The 18,479-nt window shown below is 43.7% G+C and overlaps 1 protein-coding gene across 1 annotated transcript in view; it reads left to right on the top strand.

Annotated features, from left to right (window-relative positions):
* DDX10 (DEAD-box helicase 10) overlaps positions 1 to 18,479 on the top strand; it is a 178,986-nt gene that overhangs the window by 41,378 nt on the left and 119,129 nt on the right. Inside the window, exon 13 of the mRNA XM_073662435.1 lies at positions 905 to 1,289. Coding sequence (XP_073518536.1) covers positions 905 to 1,289 — 385 coding nt within the window. The remainder of the gene's footprint in view (positions 1 to 904; positions 1,290 to 18,479) is intronic.

The raw sequence follows: 18,479 nt of genomic DNA on the forward strand, positions 1-18,479 counted from the left end.
TTTTGATTAGAACAATTTATTCTTTAATTACAGGAGATGGCGGGTTAACCTCTGCCCCGGTAGGGATGCCCTCTAGCCGCCGCTCAGTGCTGCCAGGGTCAGGATCATGCTGCCCTCCTAGTTATCAGATCCATACTTTCTAGATTAACTATGTAAAGCTGCAAATCTCTATGTAAATCAGTAATTTTTGGAGACCCCCTTCCTAGGGAACCAAGGGCTCATTAACTTTGCGTATCGTTCATTTTTTTCTCAACCTGTATTTTATGGCAATATAAAAAAGATCTGTCCAGACCCCTGATGTCAATTTTAGCACAACTAAGTTGCATTTCCCATAAAATGACAATTCTGGAGCATCTTGCAGTTGTAGTATCCTTCTATTAATGCTCATGGAAATGTATAACTATATTGACACCCTGATGTCACCATGTCCCTTATCTGTAGAAAATAGAAAGTGTCAGGCTATCCAGGTGCTGCTCTTTACCCTTCAGTTACAGAGGTAGTTGGTCCGAGTCTGTATTGTTCCTTAGCTGAATTGCACGGTTTTACCTATGAACCTGGTCTTCATCAGGAATCTGCTACTAAACTGTTTCCCCCTCGAACCTACTGTATGTCTATAGTGCCTAGATAGACCACCATCATTTTTTCTGTTTGTGATGTTGACTCTCCATAGAATTGGGACCATTGGAAACAACCAAGTTCTTACACTTGGATCTTTTGGGGGGCTCTTTTTCCTCTCTATAATGAAGTCTCCCACCCAATAAACTTGTAAACGTCCACTTAAACCCGGGTGATTACGTTTTCATTCTCGGCAGTGAAGTGCTCTTGATCTCTATTCTTATTGAGTCTATAAAAGTGTCTGTATTTCTTACCTCTGACACTAAGTTTACGAATTGTCGTGATACAGGTCATTGGGTCTTGCTGTGGCCCCAAGAGTTCGGTTCCTTCAGAAAGCTCAAAGCTCAAAGAGTTCTGAAAGCAAACCAAGCGAGGATGCCCAGGACCCTGGCACCATCAGCGATGAGGAAATTGAGAACTTTAAGTCTCAACTCAGTGGAAAGAATTTAGCCTGGAGCGTAAAAAGGAATACAAAGAATGATGGACCATCCAGTGGAGACGGCGAAGAAGAAGAGGACAATTCAGACGAAGCTGAGAGCACAAAGACTGGAAGACCATCTGCTTTCCAGCTGATAGATGAGGACGACGATTATGATGACGATTGCCGAGATGAGGAGATTTTTACTGTAAAGAGAAGAGATGTGTTTGGTATTAATGAAAGCGATAAAGTTCCGGTGAGTTTTATATATTCCTATTTATTCACATTGCCTAAAGTATGTGGAGCTTCTGTGACCACTTTGGGGCTGTCACCAGCATACTGTATAATCCCAAATGTCAACTATGCGGCTGACTGACCAATCCTTATTTTATTGTTACCGTGCTTTGTGCTTGAGTTTACGATGTCATTCTAAATATTGATTCCAAAGGTGCCACCACCAAACTGGAGGTATATAGTGCTCGAATACTATGTCATTGTTTATTCCCTACTTTGGGACCTAGAGGTGCAGCCCAAAGCATCATAGCTTCCCATCTAGACTTTCCAGTTGGCACTCAGCATTTGGCCAGAACCATCTTTCCTTAGAACGTTCTTTTCTTCTCCAGAGTCCTCAGTAGACACTTGTGTGCTTTTGGTTATTTATACATGGGCTTCTTTATAAGGGGGAAAAGTGTTGTAATCTGATGGTACATGTCCTACGATGGTGCCTTGGTGTCCAAAGTTGATGAGCTAGTCTTCTATTGCAGTTAGTCCATCGAGAATGCAGGGTTTCATGCAAGATCTGATGATGGTGTCTGCAGGTTTCTGGACATGTAGAGAACTTTTTAAAGGCTTTGTGTCCACATATACAACTATCAAGAATTTACAATGAATCCATTCCAGTTTGTCGTATGTTTTCTGATTGGAATAATCCTCATTGAATAATTTGGGGAGCCCCTATGTGATTTCCGACACTTTATTTGTGTCACCAGCATTCTGTGCTCACATATGAACAGGATTTCTTTTGTTTCATCACCGTCCCTTTATTTGTGGTTTATGGCACTGCCAGATCCCCAATGGGGGATATCTCTGCCCTTGGCATAGGAGTTGGTGTTTCATTGATCAGCAAGTTCTTAACTTGTCCATGGTTGAAGGATAACTTGCCAAGTTGGGACAACCCTATAAGTTATATTCACAGGTTTTTTTTTTTTGTAGCACCCTCAAAGCCTGTGAATGAGAGTGGTGCAGATACCAGTCTATCACTATCGTATGCACATAAACTGCCAATAAAAATAAAGTGATGACCCAAAAATGATAGAAAAACGGTCGGTGGTCAAAAATAAAAAAGCTCTCAGGAAACCACCAAAAAACACGCAAAAAAAAGATGCTTCAGGACAAAAATTATCGACTTGTCCTGAAGTATCTTCCTCTTGGAAAAACTCAGCAGGTTCTTAAAGACGTTGTGTGCACGTACCCTTAAGAAATCTATGGCTTCACTCCCAGGTGTGGGGTTTTTGTTTCCATCCTTTTTGCTTTTGTTCATCCATAGCCCTAACTATATTCTTTTCTCTGCCAACTTGGTTGTATGAGGGTGTGTGATTTGGGGGGTCACTTTACTGGGACCTGACCCAATCAGGGAATTGTAAACCCAAATTGGGGGAAGCTTTTATTCCCGTTGCAAAGTGGTGTGGTAGGTCGGACGCCATACTATTGCTTCGTTCGTTACCTTTGAGGCTGCTAGAAAAAGCCGAGTGCAGCGCTCGGCAGCCCCAAAGGGAATGAATGGAGTGCAGGATGCACAGCTGCACTGCTCCATTCTAGCGGGGGGATTAAAGTTCCTTGTTCTGGCGATGGGTGCAGGTCGCAGCTTTCGCGCTTCTGCTGATCAATGTGTTATCACCCATCCTGTGGACAACTCTTATGCATACAAAGCTGTGTCATCTTTTTTTCTTTTTCTTTTTTCATTTTTGAATAAATTGGTTCTCTCCAAGGTATAAAAAATGTTTTATTGCATTGTGCTGGACACGTTGCATTAGCTGCATGTTATTTTCTTAAATCACCGTGTCATATATATATTTTTTTCTGTTTCTAAATCCATTTTCACATGAGAGGTGCATCTCGATGGCTCTGTGCTTGGAAATCCAAAATGAAATTAAGCTTTTATCTGGTTTCATGCTCTGCTGAAGGATCACCAGACCTAAAGTGCAAGCGGTTCATATCTAAATGCCCCTGGCAATGTTTGAGATGATCACATTTACTAACACAGACGTGCATTACAAAGACCGATAGTTGACTTCAGTGGGAGCTGTGTAAAGCAGTGCTGTGGAGTCGGAGTTGGTATAAAATGGACAGACTCTGACTCCTAAAATATATAATAAATTGGGTACAGTAGTACAATGCAGGATGGGCTGTAAATATTTTCATATGAATTTGGGAAAGTTGTGAAATGTCTGTTCTGTTCCTGATCTCAGAATCTCTGCCTTTAGTTGAGATGAATCTGTGCTGCACTTTATGTACACGCTCAGTAGTGAAGGCAGTGCTGTGGAGTCAGTGGTTTGGCTCACAGACTCCACAGCCCTGTGGTAAAGGATATAGACTCCTTCAGGGCATTTTTTTTTTTTACTTTCAAGTATTTTGTCCTCCAAGTAATAAAAATTGCATATCCAGCACTTGTACTGTGAACGCATGCTCAAGATTTTACTGCAGACTGTGATCACTCCTGGACAGTGCTGTCAATCATCGGAGATGAAGCCGTTTTTTTTTTTTTTTTTCCTGAAGCTGTTTGCAGCTTTTTGATTGGACAGTGCCTAGTTTGGATCCTAACAGGATCTACTTCCAAGAAGTGACATGCACTTTATTTTTTAAAAATCTCTACTTGGTGGTCTTCAAAATCTCTTCGGGGGGATGGGGGGCTCAAAAATAAGCAAAGTAGATTTTCCATAGAAATGAAAAGGGAAGACCTTTTCCAAGGAGGATTTTGGAGAGGATCTGCTCCAGAAAAAGTCTGTGTGAACATAGTCTGAGAGCACCTCACCATTCAGATAGACAAGCTATTCTGTCCTATAATGAGGGGCGGTGTAACGCGGCCTCCGGGCCATTTACTGACTATTGTCTCATATTTTCGGGGCCTTGTTACAAGTTTAACCTTCTCTCTTCCTTTGCGATTTTCTTCTAAGAAGTTCTCTGAGCTGTCCACAGACTTAAGCTCTGAGTAAATGATCAGCATCTCCGGGAATATGCAGGAAAAGGTCATTTTGTTTCTTGAGACTCAGACTTGCATAGATATCACATCACGGAGCCCCAGATAATTCCTGCCGCAGGTTCTGCTGAGCTGCATGTGCACGGGTAAACATTGTCGGATGCCAGTGGCTCTTAGTCTTAGAATACATATTTTTTTGTTAATTAAAGGGAAATTAACGCTTTAAATATTCCTCCAGAAATTGGTTTTGATGAAACCTTAATCTGAGCTATGTTTTAGGGCAGTGGAGACATTTGTCATGCAGGAAAATGCATTGTTGCAGCCGGCAGATTCCCCACAGAGTTGCAAACTATTAAGCGTCAATATCTTGTTCCTAAGAAAGACCTTGGTCATGTAAAGGTTTGTCTCCTGGCCCCGCAGAAAGTTGCAGAACTTCTTATTTCAAAGTAGTTTAATATTTTTTGTAGGAAAGACCAGATTCTTTATACAAAAAAAAAATGTTCTTAATGCTCTCATCCCCCACAACAAGATAAAGCTGCCTCTCGTGCACATATCAGTCTACTATGTGTAGGAGCTGTCCCAATTCTCATGCTCTGTAACTTGCCACCTCCTTGATTTCATCATCATCATGAGTATTCTGCCAGCACTTTAGGAGCTGGAGCTTCCTTTTCCGCTTCCATTGTCCAGTGGCTTGCTTGCCCTAAGCTGAAACTCCTCTTCTCTAACAAACTTTCAGCTCTGGTTAGGCTATGTTCACACATCTTGTTTTTTTTTATGCATGTTTTTTTATGCAAATTTTTAGCTTTGTTTTACAGTGCTAGCAAAGTCTGAGATTGCAGCAATCTCATGCACACATTATATATATATTTTTTTTTAATCAGGATTTTGATCTTTTGCATGTGTTTTTTTTTTTTTTTTTTTTGCAAAATAGAGCATTTCACTTCTTTCAGCGGTTTTCTCCCATTGGAAGTAATGAATAGTGAAAAAATGCTGAACATGGCTATCAGATTTTGCTGCTTTTTTTGTGAAAATAAGCAAGTACAGCAGTATGTGAAGCGCATTTATTTTTGTGATTTTATCATCTTGTCTTGGTGACTGAGATGGTTGTTTGTATTAGGAGAGTTTAATTAAATTAGTGATGTGTTCAATTATAAACATTAGCTGAGCTGTATGTGAGATTGAACAATACCTGTGGCCCAGGCAGGTGTTAAATAGAACAATTCCCCATGCAAATGAATGGCAGATCCCATAGTGTGAAAGTAAATAGTGTCATACAAACTAAATGCACTGCCAGTGTATAAACTATTCCTGAACAATTCACCTCCCCCACTGTTATGCCAAAACCAGAATGAAAATTTTTTTTCACTGAACTTTATGTACATGCATAAATGAGACAAAAGGTCAGTGAAAAAAATGCTGAGAAAACGCACCAAAAAACAAGAAAAATCCTGAACAACCCCCTGGCAAGAGATCAGGTTTTGGTGCAGAAAAAAAACTCTGAGAAAACCAAGATGAGTGAACATAGCCTAAGAGGGACGAAGACATGCCCCCAGTTCCTGTAATCCATTTCTTTTCCATCACACCACCTCTCCAGTCCACGACCAGTCCCTTGGCTTCTTTTTCCAGCACATCATGTGACTGTTGCAGCCAATCAGTGGCCCTGAATGACTTCAGCCTTCACATTCCGTCAGAGAAGGAAGAAATGAGTTATTTTCTGGTTCGGTTGGAATATGAGTGCTGCAGTCAATCAGCAGCCACCGATTGGCTGCAGTCGTCATGTGACATTCCCTGGTGGGAGAAGGAGGCAGCAGTGTGCCACAATTGTGCCGAACATCCCAATTGTATAGCTATCTATCCTTTAGGGAACAGTCCTCCATCACTCATAAAGCAGATGGCTGCAGTGTGCACTCCCTGTACTCTACTTTTTGCCTCTCTTGTATTTTCTCTTATTTATTGCTTTTATACCGGATTTCTTTCTTGACTCCAGGTGTAATGTCTGTAGTTCACTGTGAAGACAGATGCAGCTGTCAATCAAATCTCCCTGCTATCAAGGGTAGCTTGAAGGTCAGATGCGCCTTGAGACCTTCCACACCTCCCGGCTACTTTAGGCCCCTTCTTGACGGCTTGTTTAAGCCCCGGGGGAAGCATTTCTGTCATGTTTAAACTGGAAACCTTCACGTCTTTATATGTAGTTTTTCTTTTTTTTTTTTTTTTAATGAAAAATATTACTTCTAAGTGACTGTGTTATGTTCTTTACTGATGTTTTCTGTCTTAAAGGAACTGTAAAATGTTGGCATCTTATAAAAGTGCTGCTCATATTACCACTTATGCCAAAGCCCCAGTTTCTTAGACATAGAGCTGTCAGATACATCCGTATTCATTATAGCAAGCGTTACTGTCAGGAGTAGGTGAGGAACACGACAATCAGCCTGTCCCCATCCCGAAAAGGTGATAATGCCGCCAGCCGGGATAGGCGAGGGAAGGGGGACAATGCTGCCGCCAGCTGGGCAGACGAGGGAAGGGGGACAATGCTGCCACCAGCTGGGCAGGCGAGGGAAGGGGGACAATGCTGCCGCCAGCTGGGCAGGCGAGGGAAGGGGGACAATGCTGCCGCCAGCTGGGCAGGCGAGGGAAGGGGGAAAATGCTGCCGCCAGCTGGGCAGGCGAGGGAAGGGGGACAATGCTGCCACCAGCTGGGATAGGCGAGGGAAGGGGTACAATGCTGCCGCCAGCTGGGATAGGCGAGGGAAGGGTGACAATGCTGCCGCCAGCTGGGATAGGCGAGGGAAGGGGGACAATGCTGCTGCCAGTGAAGTTGCTCTGTCTTGTGTGACAGAGTATCATCCATAGTCTATATTCATAGACCATAACCTAATCAGGCAATCCATTAGCATTCCTGTCCTGCATCTGGTGGGTGGGGGTATGTTGCCTTTGTTCCTCTCTGTAGGGGGCTTCAGCCTCCAGGTTCTTTACCACCTCTCCTAGAATGGACATGGGGTGGGAGAGTGACCCAGCAAAGATGTTATAGATGTGGGCAGTGTGGACTTCTGGAAGCCATGTGCTCAGATTGTTGACGGAGGAGTGACACAGCACCAAATTGGGCTATGTGTTATTTTCAGAGAACTTCAGCGGAGGAAGAGGGGCCATCGCTCCGAGAAGACTTGTCTGGTCTACCACTAGAGGTTTATGGAGTGCGATCAACAGTCACAAGTTCATTTTGATCATCCAAGAAAGCACTTAGAGGAGGACATGCTGGACAGCCAGAGGGTTGTGGCTTTTGTGACTCCGGAGCCTTTCTCGCTATAGCAGATCCCTGGGTGATTCGGCCAGGGGCAATGCAGAAGGGGCATGGAGTTACCATTGAATTAGCTGGTGGCACACAACTGAATATTACAAAACCAGCTTAGATCTGGACTTTGGGGCCAAGTAATGTATGGTTGGGGTGATGAATGGTCTGCCTGCAGATATCCCATATAGTTTGATATGATAACATAGACAATACCTATTTGTGGATGCGGTAACCTGAGATTAAGCCAAAGGTGAGGCAAAAATCGAGCCTGGCCATGTTCTAATTCAAAATCATTATACAATATTGAGTAAGGAGCAAACGTCAAAATGCTGGTGTTCTGGCAGGAGGAGCCATGAATCCTGTCTGTGTCTACGCATACATAACAAGTGACCTGTATTCACCTGGGGGGTGGAGATGGGTTGTATTATCTTGCATCTGTTGGGGGGGCGGGGGGGGCGGGGGGGGGGGGGGGGGGGGGGGGGGCGTTGTGTGTTTGCCTTTTGTTTTTCTCTGCAGGGGGCTTCCCTGATACACAACCCTGCAGACTGGCTGGATACATCACTTCATTGTTCTATATGCAGATTGACTCTTCAGAGAGGAAGGGTAGAACTCTAGCGCCACCTACTGGCAGTAGCAATCCTAAAAGTCACTATCGACTCTTCTACGAGACTTGCCACATGATGCCGTCACATCTGGCACTTCTAAGGAGGAGTAGTGCGTGGCCCCGTAGTGCGCGTCCCCCTGTAGATGGGTATTTTATGCAATACATAGTATTACTTGGCAGTATGCCATGGCGAGGCGCTGCCATCACCTTGAATTTCCTGGCGTGGCTGAGTAGAGGAGCGTTGAGAAGCCGTGCACCGGAGCGTCCCATGGGCTGAACGCGGTCTTTAGGCAGAGCCTGTTCAGTTCTCTACTCATGTTTTGCATCGGTTTTATCTTGGGAGTCAAGCGGAAAGTCCAAGTGCATTGGGGCTTCAGTGAAGAGCGTCTCACAAAGACAGACGCATTTAAATCCCAATCTTGTCATTTGACAAAGGGCAGCCTTCCCGCGGCGCGGCGTGCAATAATAGTTATGCTGTATTCATGCGAGAATTATCTTTTATGAAGGCAGTGCAGCACACGGGCTCAGACGATTATCTTGTCCCTGCATATGTCCTGAGTGCGCTGTGAATAGCCGGCTACCAGCAGGAGGTAATGGCCACTATATTTATTGTATCGTCGTGAATATAGAGTCTGTTCTTAGCTGCCCTTTTAATATAAGAGCCGATTACCACCAGAGTCCTTGACGGGAGCTCTCTGAGAATATCTGCTATGAAATCTGAATATCTAATGCGGAATCTGTTGACTTTAATGCAGTAAAACAAAGTGCGATGTGTTTGGCAAAGCGTGCGCTATTCCCCCAGGCCACGCTGCTAGAATACCGCGCCAGGCTTCACTTTGGACAAAGACTTATTTGAAGCGAAACATCTAGTGTGGATCAAGCTGAGCGCGACATCTGTGGGTCTTCATGCCGGCATCAGTAATTTATGTGACTTTTATTTTATACCTCCAAAATTATGCTTCAGTCCCGTATCATTTATTACATACAAGACTAGTTTAAAGGGGTTCTCCAAAACTAAATACAAAGTTCTTCCTACCAGCCAATCATCAGAAAGTGATGGGATAAAATATAAATTGTTTTATGTGATTTTTATTTCGTCATATCACTTTATTAAAAAAAATTGTGCACTTTTCCTGCTGGCCACTAAGCTTTATTTTAGATTTCTACTTTGTTCTTTGCATGGACATAAATGGCAATAGACTTATACCCAATTTGTTTGTGTAGAAGGTGAGCATGCTCTAATCTGTTGAATGTGTGCAGGGAGAGGGAGGAGGTGAGCTGTGACCTCACCTAATGTGAATTAATAGGATGGGGGGGGGGGGGGCGTACTGTAATTTCTGCACTATATGGAGGTATATCATTCTGTCTATGATGATGAGACTGCTGCCTGTACAGATTTTACAGGGAGTGACTAGGAAGCAGTACTGACTGCCTGTACACATTTTACAGGGAGAGACTAGAAAGCAGTACTGACTGCCTGTACTCATTTTACAAGGAGAAACAATGAAGCAGTAATGTCTGTCTGTACGTATTTTGCAGGGAGAAACAAAGATGCAGTATGGTTTATCTACTCTATTTATAGAGAAAGACAAGAAGGCGCTTCCATTTACAGGGAGAGAGCATGAAGTACAATCTGGGCCTTTAATGTCTATACCTGAAAAAGATAATGGCCCCATCACACTCGGTGACGCTGCAACGATCCCGACAACGATACGACCTGTCAGGGATCGTTGCTGCGTCGCTATGTGGTCGCTGGTGAGCTGTCAAACAGGCAGGCTCACCAACGATCAGGGGAGCAGCAACATCGTGGAAAGAATCTTTCCACAATGTCCTGCTCCTGGTTACGAGCCTGCTGAAGGAGGAGCAGGCTGGTAACCATGATAAACATCGGGTTACTAGGGGCACACGCGCACCTAGTAACCCGCTGTTTATCATGGTTACCACTCTGGTACGGTGAGCGGGAGGTTACCGCTCACTTTAGCAGGCTTGTAACCATGATAAACAGCGGGTTACTAAGTGCGTGTGTGCCCCTAGTAACCCGATGTTTACCATGGATACCAGCCTGATCGCTGGTCCCGCTGGTCACACACAGCGATGTGTGCTGACCAGCGGGAGGGCAACGACCAAAAAATGGTCCAGGACACTTTGCAGCGATCAGCGACCTCACAGCAGGGGCCTGATCGCTGCAAAGTGTCACACATAGCGACATCGCTGGTGAGGTCGCTGTTGCGTCACCAAAACCGTGACACAGCAGCGATCTCGCTAGCGATCTCGCTATGTGAGACGGGGGCTTAAGGCTATGTGCTCACGATGCAGAAATGCTGCATATTTTTTCTGCTTCTCCCTGGCTGGAAAAACGCATGCTGATTTCTGCATCGTGGGCACATAGGGCATTTGCTTACATTGAGAGGGAAAGATGGGGACACAGCACTATCTGTGCTTATATTTACAGTTAAAAAAATTGAAGCATAAACCTGGTTGGTCAGTTTGCCGTCATATCGGCTGGTGCTAAGCTTTTGTTCCAGACACTGTAATTCATCTTTATTCTTAATAGTGGATTTTTTAAAAATATTTTTTAAGAACATGGCCTAAGTTGGCACCATTTCTTTAACTGATATCATTTGCTTTTCTTCACTCTTTTTTTTCTCTCGAGCGCGGTTTCTTTGCACAGATTGGCCTCCTCCGCCATCTCGGGGACATGTCGGTGATGAGTGAAGGATACAATGTGTTTGCCGATCTCGCTGGAGCTCGGATCCTTTTTGAATTAACATGAATGTAAGCGTTTGTTGGAGCTGTCACTTGACAGCCCCGTCGGGTCAGCCCAGCGCCTGCTGACGCTTCTGTACATTGTTTCAGTGGCAAAGTGTAAGATGTATTAGAACAGAGGAGGCGTGACGCGATGTCAGAGGAAATGCACTAATTATGCAGGTCCCAGGTAATTTGCCCGAACCCTACTATAAAATTTTTAATGTGAAATCTCCATTTTTTGCTGACTGTTGCATTAGATAGACAGTAATAAGTTTCCGCAATGTCCACCGTGATAAGTGGAGCGTTGACAGTTACCTATGACGTGATAATCTCTGCAGATGCTGCTCATCCTCTGCAGTGTGAATGAGCCTCTGCACGTCGGCTCAGTGGTTAGCACTGTTACCTTGTAACATTGAGGTCCAGGGTTCAAATCCCACCAAGGACCACATCTGCAGGGAGTTTGTGTGGGTTTCCGCTAGGTTCTCCAGTTTCCTCCCACACTACAAAGATATACTGATAGGGAATTTAGTTTGAGTCCTGATGGGGACTGTGATGATGATGTCTTTAAAGTGCTGGTGCTCTATAAGCAAGTAAAATAAGTAAACCTGGCCTTATTTTATGTGAGGTTTTGCAACTTCCCACTAGTCCCAATTAGTCCGACTAGCTTTCCTTTTAATAGCTGTGTTGTCGTTACCCATAACTCCGTATGGTAAGAAAAGAAAAACAAGATCCCCAGCTTCACCTTCATGCCCCCTATTTTATTATAAACCAGCTCCCCATCGTTACATTTGTCTTCTGCTTGGCGAGACGGCGCTGAATGTAGCATCCAGGTCCATGCGTTTGACCAGGAGAAGCAGAGCCAGGTCACCACATACATTCATAGTGGGGAGCATGGTTAATAGATGGCGATTTTGTCCAAATTGTTAAAAGGTGCTCCATAAACAGTCATTTCTATTTGTAGAACATTTAAACAACTCTTCAGTTGTGTAGCTTCTCGATACTACATGGGCTCGGCACTTTTTCTGCGTGACCGATGTCTTTCTCAATGGCCACATCCAGCACCGTGCATTAGGCACGCGGTCACACACCGAATGTATAAAAGACCAGCAGACTTTGCCTGCCGCCAGTGATGTTTTTTTTAATCACTCTTTGACCGGCATTGTTTAGGTTTATATTAAAAATTCTTGACTTATAATGCCACCTTCCTACACACCCCCCTCCTCTGCCGATAGGTAAACCGCACAGCCTAGATGATGCATGTTACATGCTGCTGGATACACAATCTAGCCTGATCTAGTTTTAATATATTCTCCATAACTGCTTATTCGGATAGCTCCGGGAAGATGCTTGATTATCCTGTTGTACCCGCGATGGCAAACTGCTGTTTTGTATTTATCTACTGTGCCCGGAAGAAATGGCATTTTCATTGTGGTGCCATTTATGGCTCGTCATTACCGCCCAGAGGATGCAGTCACCTTCTTTGCACCCACTGATATGAAAAGATTGCACGATCTGCCTTACATTTTGGAGAATCAGTTTTTTTTTTTTTTTTTCACTTTCCTCCTCTTTTTTTAGTTGCCTTTTATATCTGCGTCTCGTTTCTCGACCACTTTGCTTATCCAAATGTTTTAGACATATTGTTGAAATGTGACTTTTACCAATGTTGCAATATTTAGTAGAGAGGAGGGAAATCTCCTTTTAATCCACCACTTGCCCCTGGAGTAAGATTTCTGGAGGAGTTTTCCATTTGGGATATTTTTAGATAACCATGTGACTTTTTAAGGTTTTTACAACTTTGGTGCTTGAAAGTTGTAAAAACTGGTTGAAAAAATAAAACAACTTATTTTGTTTGAGCACCAAATTTCCGAACCGCTATTTTGAAGAATTTGACGCAGAAATTGTCAGCAAATACAAGACAAAAACGTGCAGAAAAGTGACTTCAAGAAATCGCAAATGAATATTGGCCCATGTTCCTTGGAGTTAATTTCTATGCGGTGTTTGCGGTGCAGCAGGTTGGAGGACGCGCGGTCTTCATGCTGTGTCCGTGTTATTTGTACTCGTGCTCTCAGTACAGCTGGATATCGCAGCGTCTCTAATGCATATTTACTTTAGACTTTCTGCTTTAATCCTCTATTACACACAGTCCTTCAGTGTGCACGCTCCTTTCACCAGCGTTCATCTTGGGTAAATGTTTTCTTTCTTTTAACGTACAGACATTAGAGGTTTTTTATTCTCTTATACACAGCTGTGCATCCCCCAACATATTAAATTGCAAATGTCCTGTGAAATTACTGTATCCAATAATTGGAACATTTTTATCTGGCTAGTAATGTTCAGTGGACCATACAGAAACCAAGAATGGTGGGTTGCTCTGGGAATGAGCAAGCTAAAGTCCAACTTTTGGCTCTATTGAAGCATAGCACCAGGTATGACGGTGTCCCTGTTGGACTGCCAGAAGTTTAAGGGTCCGTCAAGATTTTATGGGAGGAAAAAAAAAAATATAAATAGACCTTCATTTATTAGCGTGCGTAAAGAGCTCCCCTTTCTCTAGAGCAGTGTTTCCCAAACTCCAGTCCTCACGGCCCCCACAGGTCATGTTTTCAGGATTTCCATAGTGTTGCACAGATGAGAGCATTCCTGATGCTTTGATGATACTTCAATCACCTGTGTAATACTAAGGAAATCCTGATAACGTGACTTTTGGGGGTCCGTGAGGACTGGAGTTTGGGAAACGATCTCTAGCATTGTTCCTTAACCAGTTCCCGTCTATGGGCTTCAATTGGAAACACTGATCTCGAGCATTGTTCCTAAACCAGTTCCCATCTATGAGCTTCAGTTGGAAACGCTGATCTCGAGCATTGTTCCTAAACCAGTTCCCATCTATGGGCTTCAGTTGGTAACACTGATCTCGAGCATTGTTCCTAAACCAGTTCCCGTCTATGGGCTTCAATTGGAAACACTGATCTCGAGCATTGTTCATAAACCAGTTCCCATCTATGGGCTTCAGTTGGAAACGTTGATCTCGAGCATTGTTCCTAAACCAGTTCCCATCTATGGGCTTCAGTTGGAAACGCTGATCTCGAGCATTGTTCCTAAACCAGTTCCCATCTATGGGCTTCAATTGGAAACACTGATCTCGAGCATTGTTCCTAAACCAGTTCCCATCTATGGGCTTCAGTTGGAAACGCTGATCTCGAGCATTGTTCCAAACCAGTTCCCATCTATGGGCTTCAGTTGGAAACACTGATCTCGAGCATTGTTCCTAAACCAGTTCCCATCTATGGGCTTCAGTTGGAGACGCTGATCTCGAGCATTGTTCCTAAACCAGTTCCCATCTATGGGCTTCAGTTGGAAACACTGATCTCGAGCATTGTTCCTAAACCAGTTCCCATCTATGGGCTTCAGTTGGAAATGCTTATCTCGAGCATTGTTCATAAACCAATTCCCATCTATGGGCTTCAGTTGGAAACGCTGATCTCGGGCATTGTTCCTAAACCAGTTCCCGTCTATGGGCTTCAGTTGGAAACGCAGATCTCGAGCATTATTCCTAAACCAGTTCCCGTCTATGGGCTTCAATACTCATTAGATAAGTTGGCCAACCATCTGATGGGAATGGGGCCCTCCCGATTCTCCTCCAACCGAGGATATCAGGAAAGAGAAGGATTGGGCAGTTAGTAATATAACATTTTTTTTTTTTTCCTCCGGCATTGGCTTTCTCTCTTCCCATTGAAGACACATAAACTCTTAGCTGAGGTTTCATTCACATGGGGGGGGGGGGGGGGTCTGCAAAACATTCGTCTGAGGTTGGAAGGAAACTTCTAGCTGGCCTTACATAGCTGTTAAATCCAACAACACCATATACGTGAAAAATGCCCGCTCGTCTGAAATATTTTCATTTTAGAACACGTGCTGTTGGTGGGCACCAATGACTGATCCTCCTGAAATTTTGTCTTCTTGATTTCTACACATTTTTACTAAATTTGCATCAAAGTCCACTTAAAGATCAACCATGTCCTATCCATGTATCTTTTTAGTGCCTTTGGACATCATAGATGGGTTCCCCTGCTTGGGCATCCGCTATATGTTACACATCCTAGGATCAGGGGACACTTTTTAACAAGTAAGGATTGTCCAAGGCGGACAACTCCTATAAGTCAGCAGAGGCAACCAGGAAAGGTGTAATCCATGGGAGATGCTAGACTGTAAAAGAAAAATGACACAGAAAACACAAGGAGGAAAGACCTCATATATCCTGGGCGTCGGGCACAAAAAGCTGCAGTCAAGTGAAAATAATTGCAATCGTGTGATTTAATGCAATGTTTCTATGTTCAGTATCGGGGCACTTTCTGATGAGCTTATTATACGGACTTGTGCTCCATGGACCGCACACAATTCACCAATTTTCCACTTGGACCAATGGTGGGGAAAAAATGGCAGCATGCACTACTTTGGTGTGATTTACAGAGCAGACTGGTGCATGTAAATAGCAGGCAGCTCCGATATTTGGACGAGCGCACAGAGCCATGTCTGCAGGTTATACACATGACTGGCCGGAGTTTTTGTACGGCGGTCCGAACCCAACCTGAAGGCCCTATACACATCAGGTGGTAAATCAGCTGGACCTGCTCATATGATGTGTGGGGCCTCCTGACTCAAGATGGTGTTGGGGGAGAAGAGGATTGGGATGTTGTAATTTGTAATGGTTGATCCTTTTTGCTTTCACCTACAGGGAGTTGACCCGCTGTCAGCGGGAGTCTTCGAGCTCTCATGTATTTGGAAAGGGGAGATGGGGCGAGATAACGGACTAATGATCTTCAGCCGGGCGTTGTATCTTACTTATGACCAGGATAAGTTGCCTAAATGATTTTAGCCTTCAATGGGGGAAAAAAAATCAAAACAATCCAAATTAACCAAAACCTAAAATTATTCTTATTGCTATTAGATACTTTAATAATGACTGTTACATTTTGGGTGTTTATGTTGGACGTGCTTAATATTTCATTGCTTTGCACTGGAAGTCTTTTTTTACTTTTTTGCCCTTTTTTCCCCCCTTCATTTCACTCAATAAAGCATGCAGGAGAAGTCGTGTACGTTTCGGTGGTCCGCCTCGCGGGCAGGTTTCTGTACAACCTGTACGAGTTACCTCGGCCGCAGCCAGCCCTCTCCTTGCCTCTTTGTTGTGAGTTATTGCCGTTAATCGGATGAGGGGATTTGGGGGGGTTGTTTCGTAGGCTGTAGTACTCCCAAGACGGCACCAAATGTGAACGCAATTAACAGTGCATCCAATTACAGCAGCAATTACACTACAAGGACATGAGGGAGCTGCCGCTTCTTCTACGCAGACCTGTTCATGTATCGGAATCTGTATAATTTCTCTTCCGGGGGGACCCACAAAGCTGTCGGCTCAGTCTGGGAAGTGAAGATTGTGTACCGACTGCTGTTTGCCGTTTGTTTGAAAACATTTACCGATGCCATATTCTTTATTTTACCCATGTATATTTGCTTCACTGAGCACGCAATTATTTTATTGGAGTTAAATTGCAATTTCTGCCTTAATATAACATATTCCTGAACTTCATTACTCTATAAATCTAAAATTATGGCTGAATAAACAATATAAAGGGGTTTTACGGGTCCAAAAAACACGAGTCGGGTATACGTGTACATAAGAAGAATGTTGGACTGCGTTACTGCTATGTGGACTATACTCGTAGTATTGAGGGACTTGACAAACAAGTTCACTAATTTGTGTGAGCCCATCTGAAACAATAAAGTCAGTCCAGGAGATCTGCATACCTCCGTACACAGACATGTGAGACAAACAGGTTTCATTTTATCAAGTGAACCACACCCAGGGGTGGAAATATGGTGAGCAGCCGTTCAGCTGCTCATAATCAACCTGTCATGGCCGATTAACCTTTTAGTCCTATATGTACTAAAGCATTACTCCAGATTTATCTCCACTAGGTGTCCTACAGCCACCTTACAATGGGAAACTACACTATCAAATGTAAACTCTCCATGTCCAAGGGATATGAATTTAAAGTAGAGGTAGGATCCATAATTGAAAACATCCTTAAGCTTATGCCATATGCATTAGATATCTTCTGTCCGAACGATGCTTCAGACGATCATTCGTCCAACAGACATCTCTGCCAACTCTCCCATATATAGGAGTGCTCGCACGACTGAGCGCCCCTGTGTTATCTATGAGAGAGCCGTCGGCTGACATGTCGGCCATTGACTTGGGTCAATCGCAATGTTCTCCCTGAGATATCGCCAGACCATCAGCCGGCCATCAACCCCATGCACCTTAGAATGTCGGCAGAACTCATTTATATTGGCAAGCTTAACTGACATTAGTCTAATGTGTATGGGGGCCTTGGGACACATGGGAGGGGTGCTCACCCAAACATGGAGGCAGTCGCTCGCTACACTCAAAAAATGTATGTTACAAAGAGCAAAACGCTTAACAGACCGGAGCAAATGTGGACAGCTGTTGCGCCTGCGATACATACCAAAGAATACAGCAACACACAGTGTACGCAAAGACACATGCAAATAGTGAATGTATGAATTTTGAACTGTATTACTGCTGTATAGAGTATACTTGTAGAATTGAGGTGCACAATTTGGCCAGTTTGCGTGCCCCCATCTGCCATGACAAGGTGTACCCCGTAGATGGGAACCTACACTATCACATAGTTCAGTAACGGTATGATTCAAGGATTGAAGGACCATGTCTTCCTTCTTGAGTGGGAGGCCCCATTTTAATTGTGGTATTAGATTTTGTTGGTAACCCAACAAACACCAGGTAATCAATTGAAAGCGTTCTTTCATGTTTTGCTGTATGGGAACACGTGGAAGTTTTGGATAGAGAAATCTTGTATGGCAAAAAAAAAAAGGTTTTCAATCTCTTTTGAAGAGGTCTAACAAAAGATTCTTCCTAAGGGATCGTAAGAAATTGTCTTCAATTTTTGCACATCTGGACGGAACCATAAATGGTAACGTTTGTGGAAGAGGGTTGAACGGAGCTACTCGTACCTAAGGGATGTATAACCTCTGAGGTGTATGAAGCTATAGGGGAATGGCTCCTTTGCCTGAATGACAACTTTGATAGGTTGCCATCTATCGATCCCATTACTAACGAGAATGACCCAGGCTAGTTAATATATTTTTACATCATAAGTTCTGCAATTAAGAGTTCGTAAACTTTCCCTGCTGTCAGTAAATATTGATTTTACAGGTTCCTAATGACAGGCTGAAACTTTCTGGAACATTTCTGTCTGGGGGGTCTCTTATTTTTTGCCATGTAGTAATTGGAGATTTTCCTGCATGTGGTAATGAAGCTGAAAAATGGACATACGGTGTTCTGTATTGCTGGCTTCGTGGTTTGGATGAAGAATAGGTCATTAGCGCTCACAATGGCTCTCAGACTTAAGTTGACCATGGGTGCAGCTCTGACCAGAGACTCCAACGTACATGTGCCTGGTGTATTACAGCGTGAATTTCATGATGGGCTTGGCATATCAACATTACTTTGATTGAGAAGTTTCTTTATCAGTGTCCATGAACAAAGATGGGTGCAAATTTTTATTTTTGCTGGTGG

The sequence above is a fragment of the Phyllobates terribilis genome, unplaced genomic scaffold (assembly GCF_046119375.1).
Source record: "Phyllobates terribilis strain yellow unplaced genomic scaffold, ASM4611937v1 Scaffold_2__4_contigs__length_985480577, whole genome shotgun sequence".
Taxonomy (NCBI): domain Eukaryota; kingdom Metazoa; phylum Chordata; class Amphibia; order Anura; family Dendrobatidae; genus Phyllobates; species Phyllobates terribilis.